Source organism: Poecilia formosa, unplaced genomic scaffold, assembly GCF_000485575.1.
Source record: "Poecilia formosa unplaced genomic scaffold, Poecilia_formosa-5.1.2 Scaffold472, whole genome shotgun sequence".
NCBI classification, from domain to species: Eukaryota; Metazoa; Chordata; class Actinopteri; order Cyprinodontiformes; family Poeciliidae; genus Poecilia; species Poecilia formosa.
The window spans coordinates 45,956-54,159 of record NW_006800411.1 but is presented as its reverse complement, the minus strand read 5'-3'; the positions used below and the strand labels follow the sequence as shown (position 1 = coordinate 54,159).

Genomic DNA, 8,204 nt, shown 5'->3' with positions numbered 1-8,204 from the left:
CGTTTCATAAATATTGAAAGAAACAAATTTTTGAAAAAGTTTATTTTGTTATCTTTTGTTACTGATATGAATGATTGTCATTTCAGTCCTTAAAATACCTAAAAAATCCGCTTAATTTTACATTTTGGTCTGATTATGTAATTTTTAAATATTAAGTAATTGATAATTTGACTTTTTACCAAATACTTTTTTTACTCTTACTTGAATAATTTCTTTTATTGCTATTTTTTACTTTAACTTGAGTAAAAATATGTTGAAGTTTTCTTTCTTGAGGACCAGTTTTAGGTTCTCTATCCACCTCAGAATCTAATTTCAATTACATTTAAGAAAACAACAACATATTATTCAGAAATATGTTATCAGAGCATTGCAATCCAATCGTATTGACAGGTTAAATTAAGTCACATAAAGTCTATTTCAATTGGTAAAAACTTATTTATTTAGCAGAACTCAGCCAGTTCCTTCCTCCTGATCAAGCGCGTGGCGACAGTGGAGAGGAAAAATTGTTAGCTTAAAGAAACCTCAAGCAGAACTAGATCTAGAAGAAAAAACATTTAATTAGCACAAAAACTCAAAATAAAGAAACAGAAGCCATGACCCTGTCGTTCTCTCTACATTGGAAAAAGAGTGAAGGATTTGCAGCAGGTTCTGTTTTGGCTTCATTTTGTAAATAAACGCAGCTAAAAGTTTTTAACCGGCAGTAAAATCTGGAGGCTGTTTCTGCTTTTTTTATCTGGGACCTTTGAATATTTTAAATCCTTCCTTTTTGTTTTATTTTAGATAATTTTGAAGTGAGCAACGTTCAGATGCCAGAGGACAGCACTGATGGTGAGATTCAGAACCAGTTTATTCCATTAAAATAGTTTAACATAGTTTAAAATAGTTTAACTTTATAATCTTTTCTTTCTTCCAGCAGCTTCTGATCCAATCACAGCGTCAGACGAGGACAGTAAAGGTCAGGTTCTGGTTCATATTCAGAATAAAAAGGCCGACTGCACAAAAATACATAAAATAACCTCTTATAATATTGACTAATTTGGGAAACTATTTTATTTGGTTTAAGGACATTTACTAAGATGGCGATTTTTTATTTTTTACCTTCCTCATCCTGTACGTAGAGACAAGATAAACAATGTTCCTCGTACAACTTTCTATCAAAGTCTGTTAAATCTTTAATTTTTTTTTTTTTTTTTTTTGAAAAATAGTTGGAAGAAATAAGTCCCAACTACTCATTTTGTATATTTCTGCTTATAAATATAAATACTTCCCACTTATAAGCAGAAAATCATGGATTAGTAATTTTCATTTCCTAAAAACTGATCAAGTTGAGAATTATTGGTGGTTAACTGATGCTTTTGTAACAAAATGTGTTGAAATTAGAGACTTTTTGGGTTAAAAATACTGTAATAAAAGATTTATTTAAAGTTTTTTTGACCAGACAGGGGCAATAAATAAGAACTGCGTATAAATTCAGAAAAAAAAACAAAAAAACACTTGAACTGATTAAATTTGGCTCAGCGATAAGATGTTATAAAGATAGAATTTAAAACTAATGCAAGTTTTGCAAATTTAATTAATTAAAAAAGGGAAATTAAATGTTGCTGTTCACATATTAATTCACAATTTTTAAATGAGTTTTTGTACAAAGTGATAGCAACAGAAAGATTTCCTGTAGCAGTCTGTATTGCAGCACATCTGAAGAAGCCTCTGACTGAAGATACGTTTTCTAAGAGTTGGCCTTAATTTTCTTGATTTTATGTAAAATGTTTTGTTTTTCTGTAAACTGAACAACAAAGTAGGCAAAAATAAAAACACATTTATTAACATATTTATATTTAATTCCACAGAAACAGACAGCGTTGAAGAAATTGAAGGTAACCAAATTTTAGTCTATTAATAATTTAAATATTTTTAGTTTATTAATTATTAATAATTTCCAGCAAACTGATATATGCAGCAGGAATGCTGCTGTGAAAACTTTTCTGAATTTTTGGTCTGATTTTTAGCTCCTGATGGTCAGACGATGCAAACAACTGCATTAAATTCGTGTTTTTGTTTCTGCAGATGTAAATGATGATTCGGCCCCTGAAACTGATGCCACCTCCGGTAAATATTCATTATTCTGTTTAATCAAAAGCAAACATGACTCCTATGTTTTCTTTAAACATTCTGCTTCCAAATAGATTGTGATTACAAAATAAATTATAGTTTGTACTTCTACTGTTGTTATGCAACATAAACGTAGGATCAATCTGGATTATTAATCTGTGGTCTCATCCTTGTTCAACTCGTTTGTCTTCATAAGTAGCTGGTCTGACGGTAAATCTTTTGTTTTCTCATTAAGCTGAGCTGTTCTTCCTCCTTCCTCCTCCTCTTGCATTCCTTCAGAGCCAATCTAATCTGAAACAAGACAGGGAGGCAGAAGTTTCTCATAGCTAACAGGGAAACACCTGCAGACGTTTACAGAAACTATTTTCTTTTTAGTATTTAAAATCTTGGCTGCTGAAGTCGGAGGAGATGCAATAAGCGGCACAAAGCCTTCAGTAGTTTTTGGTTTTCTATTACTGGAGCCTGATTTTTAGGTATAGAAATAAGGAAATGACTTGTTTTTTAAAAAAGAAAAAAAAAAGAAAAAGCTTAGTCAGCGCTAAAGAGCATGTTAAGTTTAGTAAGATATCATCTTTCAGGGAACATTTCTCATCATGTCTTCTACTTCCTTGAACTCAGTCATGTTTCTTAACTTATCAACTATAACTGTGGAACTGTTTCTAATATTTGGCGCAGCATGTTTTGCTTTTTGTTGAATTGAACTCATAAAAATGCAGCTGTTAAAAGATTTCACATATATAATTTTGTTCCTCTTCATTAAGTATAAAAACCATCAGAGCTGCAAGACGAAGTTTTACTGTTCGAAAACAATAACAAAGTTTTTTGTGTATTAATATTATGAACCAATGTGCTACTTTGCACATCTTCGTGTATGTTTAATTATTTGCACTAGTTTTATGCACTTATTGTTATTGATTTTGAAGTATTGTTCTGTCTTCATCCCCTTTATAAAGACAAATTAATAAATTATGTTTTATGATTCGCATTTTTAAAAATATATTGGTATGTTTAGTGTTCATAAAACGGGAGACTTTGTGTCTCATCCCTTAGATTAACTGATGCTAACATTTAAATCCAGCACCAACACAGAAACAAAGGTTTAAAATGTTGCTGTACTCTCCTTAGCCTTCCTGTTAGCTGCTGAAAATCTCACTCTCTTGATCTCTAAAAATGCCCTATAACTTACTTTCAACAGATTTTCGGCCCCTTAGTTAGCGCGCTGCTAGTGTTTACATAGGAGTTTCTCATTAGAAAAATCTTCTGTGAAGTTGAAAATCAAGTGATTTCTGTAAATTAGATTTTTTTTAACTGTGAACTTCTGATTAGTAGCATTACTAATTTTCCCTCTCTAATTATTATTTCCCTGTAGATGTGGAAAAGGACGAGTTTGAAGTAGAGCTTAATGGTGAAGTGGACGGTAAGTCAATGTTATTAACATCTAAATTAAAGAAACATGCCGTTGGTTAAAAACAGCCGCTGACGTCATTAATATTGTTTCTGCTACAACTTAGATCTGGAGAAACAAAACCAAGGATTTATTAACAAATAAATGTGTAATTTTTTTTCCAGATGTAACAACTGATTCTAAAGGTAAGAGTGTGTGATAATTTCTAATAAAAGAGAGGCGGACGGTTTTCAGCGTAATTTTAGTCGTTTCTTATTTGATGGTTTTTCCATTTGATGCCAATAATTTGACCAGTTTTAAACCGGCTGACATGTTTCACATCAACAGGATGTAACCAGCAGATACTCATGGGAGTAAATTACTTGCTAAGCCAGAATTTAATCCCTCATGCAGTAATTAACCAATCAGACTCTTGTATCTATTTGTTTAGTTTAATTCCAGGTGGCGACTAATTAATATTATCATATTTCACAACTTTACTGTAGTAATTGCATAAAGCTGAAGAAAACATTGAGCAAAAACTCAGTTTTTGTTCATTTTTCATCATTATTCACATGAACTGGTTTGTACAGAACAGGATTAGATCTACTGGGAAAAAATAATAAAAAATTTGACTTTAATTCAAGTCTGAATTCTGAGATTAAAGTCAGAATTATTTTTATTATTATTTTATTTTTATTTATTCATTTTTAAGAGGCTTTAATCCTTTTCCTCGGTTTCGGACTGATCCACTCAAAAGACATCAACTGGATAAAAATTTTTGGGTTTTTTTCCAATTATTATCTAAAAACTTCACTATTTCTATAATTACTTGTACTAGATTTTCTACATTATATAATTTTCCTTTTTAATCACAATTAAAAAGCTGTCATTTATTATTACTAGACATGACATAAGTCATATCTGATCATTCAATTTGCTTTTTAAAGTCAGGATTTCATCAAAATGTGTTTATTCTCAATGCAAATTACAAATCTAAGCTGATACCAAAGTTTTAATCTTTTCCAACTTTTTAGACGTTTAAATTGTAAGTGTTGCGTTAAATGTAGCTGTTTTTTCTCTCCAGATGAGGATGAACTGAGTGATGACGCTGATCTGACTGACAGTGGTAAATATCCAGTTTAATGAATGAACTGTAATTTACTAGGTTGCAAAATAATCTACACTGCAAAAACACACAACCTCAAGTATTTTATGACCAGTTTCTAGTCCAAATGTCTTAGTTTTGTCTTAGTAAACTTAATAGTAACTTTTCAGAGAGATATAGAAACTTGTTTTAAGTAAATAATTTCTTGACATTGATAAAAAATAAAAAGTTCCACAGGCAGATTATTTCACTTATGATGTGGGGAAATTATATTGTTATAAATAAATTCATCTGCCAATGGAACTAGTACTTTTTAAAATCAATATTAAGGGATTATTGACTTAAAACAAGTTTCTCTATCTTTCTGATAAGTTACTTTTAAGTCAATGTCTTATTTCAAGTGGAATAAGATATTTGCACTAGAAACTAGACTAAAAATACTTGGTAAGTTTTGGTGTTTTTGCAGTGTAAATAGGTGATATTAAATATTTTCCAGGTGCATAGTACCATTTTATAGAACAATCAAGTAACTATGTTAACTTCAGTTATGATAAAAAATACTGTATTTATTAAACATAACTTAAAATAAATTTGACACGTTAAAATTGGGCCTCTGTCTCTTTAAGAAGCACCTAATCTTTCTGACTTTCCGCCTTCAGGAAGGCCTTACTATTATCCCATTTCCAGCCATTCTGAGAAGTAGTTAATATGATGAGCTCAGTATTTCCACCAGCTGTTTGCTAATTGCTGCTGCCGCTCGTTTGAAGGAGCTGAGGCAGAAACTCAGCTGAAATAACGTTATAACATGATATAAAGCTCAAAACGTCTATTTAAATCCACTGATTTGGATAATTACCTTGATTTTATGTTTTATTCTATAAAGATATTTTAATATCTAAAGGAGCCGGATTGTTGAAATCCTTAAATAACGACTGATTGTTATTTGATGCTAAATCCACAGACACTCCAGCTGATGACGACAAGAAGGAATCAGACGAAGTCACTGACAAAGATCTGGGCACTGACAGCTTAGCCCATGAGGATGAGGAGGAGGCTGCAGACGTCACATCGAATGAGGAAGATGTACTGAAAGACGACGGCGGCGACGAGAAAGAGGTCGCAGAGGACGCCCAGGCGATAGAGGAGGAGATAGACGAAGACGACGGCGTGACCTCAGAAAGCAAGGATGAAGATCAAACCGACAGCAAAGTTCTGAGCGACGATGAAACTGAGACGAACCAAACCGACAGCAAGGCGGAGAAAGACGAAGACGAGCTGGACATGCTCGAAGAAGAGATGTTTGAAGATGACTCTCAGACTCAGGAGCCGGACGACCTGGCTCTAGACACGCCCGACTCCACCGAAGGTAAACGCCCAACAGGTCAAAGTTCAGACCGGGAACACAGCCTGCAGTCCTACGTTTTATCAGAATTTTGCATAATTTCAGACGACAGAGCGACTCAAAGCTGCAGTAACTCAAAAAAAGTCTGTAATACTTATTTTTTCTTACTATTTTTGTTAAAGCATCCAGTTATAATCTTTTTTTAATGTTTATTTTTTAAAATATTCTGTGTGACCTCTAAAAGCATTTATTTTAGTTTAATTAATAAATAGTGCCCACTTGTGTGCAATTAAATTTAAAGTTTTCTGGCAGCTTAGAAAACTTTAGTGAACAAATAAAACCATGAAGCAACTTTCTAAGCTTTAAGCCTCTTTGATCAGCCGATCATATAAAACCTGAAAGAGAATAAAGTGACTTGAAGATGAACTTTCACCTTTCCTCAAAATATTTTATTCAATGTTATTTTTGTGACACATTAAAAAATAACTGACAATAGATATCAGCATAAATGATTTCTGGAAATCATCTTTTTATCATTTTAAATGAGTAAAAAATAAATGTTGTGCACCAAAAAGACAAGCTTTAAAGTCACGCAGAGTGTTGGAGCCAGCAAACTATTTTAAAATAAAACATAAATCTTCGGCTCAATTAAACTGACTTAAAATGCTTTCTGGGTTGTAAAATCTAGATTTCACTGAATGCAGATACACATCTCAGCGTTATGACCAAAATGTACGTCTCCATTTGGATGTATGAAGATTTAATTGGATGTATAATTAGCAACAAAATGTCTTTTTTTCTAACCAAACGTTCAGCAGTGGAAAGTTATCGAGTCTTATTGTTTTTATTTTGACTGTGACAGCTTAACAGTAATATTAAATATATTTGCAAAAAGTAAAACAAGGCGACGTTAAAGTGGACAGAACAGTAATATTCAAATTCACATAAATGTGGTTGTATGAAAATATATAGAAAAATGAATCTGCTGGAGGAAATACGCCGACTTCCACATTTAACTTAACAGACTTTAACACGATTAAAGTTAAATTACAAGGCAGCACAGTTGGTAATAATTGTGTTGTTTTTACTGGAAGAGAAAGAATGACATAAGAGATTGAATAAAAATATGTATATTATAGACATGCTTTCAAAATAAACCATTTAAAGACAGAATTAATTAAAAGTTAAACAGTCCAGATGTGACATGTCAAGTTTTATCCTGTTGCAGCACAAACTTCTGACATGGACCTACTTGATGACTCCACTCCCGCAGGTAGATTTGCTTTGTTTTAGGCTCAATATCTGACTTAGTAACAGAGTTTGTCCTGTAATGCAGTAATATTATAAAAATAAACATTTTTATTGATGATTTTTGTGCTAACTAAAGTAAACTTCTGTTTTCCTCCAATAGCTGGGAACCAGACGCCCAGTCTCTGAAGCGTGGAAGCTCTCGGATGTCAGGTATGACTGAAAATATAAAAATAAAAACATTTTTCATTGGTGTGTAAAATTAGCCTCAATTCAAGAGGAAATGAAATATCAGAAACGTACAAAAATATATTTTTCTTACATTATTTTTCAGTTGCAAAAAGAAAATTCAATGGATTTTAATGGATTTTTTCAGGCTAGGTATAAAGGAGTTTATTATCTGAACTTCAAGAGTTATGAACGGGTTTGCAATATGTTACAGCATAAATTCTGCTTTACCACAGTTTGTTGTTAAAAACTGGCCTCAATTATCCTTAAAACGTTTCTGAAAAGTGAAGGTTTTTGCTTCATAACTGGGTAAATGAATGTTGTTGTTTCCTGACAGAACGGCGCTCCGGTGTCTCCATGGTGATTTACCGCTGCCATGACAACAACAAACTAACCTGCAACTAAACTCAGCTGTCTCTCTGTTTTGTGTCTTTTTGATTTTTGGCTGCTTTTGTTTTTCATGAAGAGATATTAGAGAATATCTTCTTTTCTTCTCTTTCTCCTCCTTGCTCTTCTCTGGGGTTTCTTTTAATTTTAGCTCATTTTCTCACCTGTCTGCAGAAATATCATCCCAGCTGCTGATCTTAGATCTGCTCTGTGGGTCTGATTTCACACATTGATGTGTACATACAGTCCATCGTTTACTTTACAAACATTAATGATTATTTTTTACAAGAAATTGACGAATGTCAAGTCCTTCACTGTACACAGAAATTGGCTAATAAAGTGTGAACTGTCAGAAACTGCCTGAATCTTTTCTGAGAATAAAAAGTCTGTTTTTCTTA

At 32.4% G+C, this 8,204-nt stretch overlaps 1 protein-coding gene across 1 annotated transcript in view; it reads left to right on the top strand.

Annotated features, from left to right (window-relative positions):
• Positions 1 to 8,204, top strand: part of LOC103156246 (clumping factor A-like) — a 12,454-nt gene extending 4,250 nt beyond the window's left edge. Inside the window, exons 7-17 of the mRNA XM_016664198.1 lie at positions 781 to 828; positions 914 to 955; positions 1,848 to 1,874; positions 2,065 to 2,106; positions 3,479 to 3,526; positions 3,679 to 3,699; positions 4,581 to 4,622; positions 5,563 to 5,967; positions 7,172 to 7,216; positions 7,352 to 7,404; positions 7,757 to 8,204. Coding sequence (XP_016519684.1) covers positions 807 to 828; positions 914 to 955; positions 1,848 to 1,874; positions 2,065 to 2,106; positions 3,479 to 3,526; positions 3,679 to 3,699; positions 4,581 to 4,622; positions 5,563 to 5,967; positions 7,172 to 7,216; positions 7,352 to 7,380 — 723 coding nt within the window. The 5' untranslated portion in view covers positions 781 to 806 and the 3' untranslated portion in view covers positions 7,381 to 7,404; positions 7,757 to 8,204. The remainder of the gene's footprint in view (positions 1 to 780; positions 829 to 913; positions 956 to 1,847; positions 1,875 to 2,064; positions 2,107 to 3,478; positions 3,527 to 3,678; positions 3,700 to 4,580; positions 4,623 to 5,562; positions 5,968 to 7,171; positions 7,217 to 7,351; positions 7,405 to 7,756) is intronic.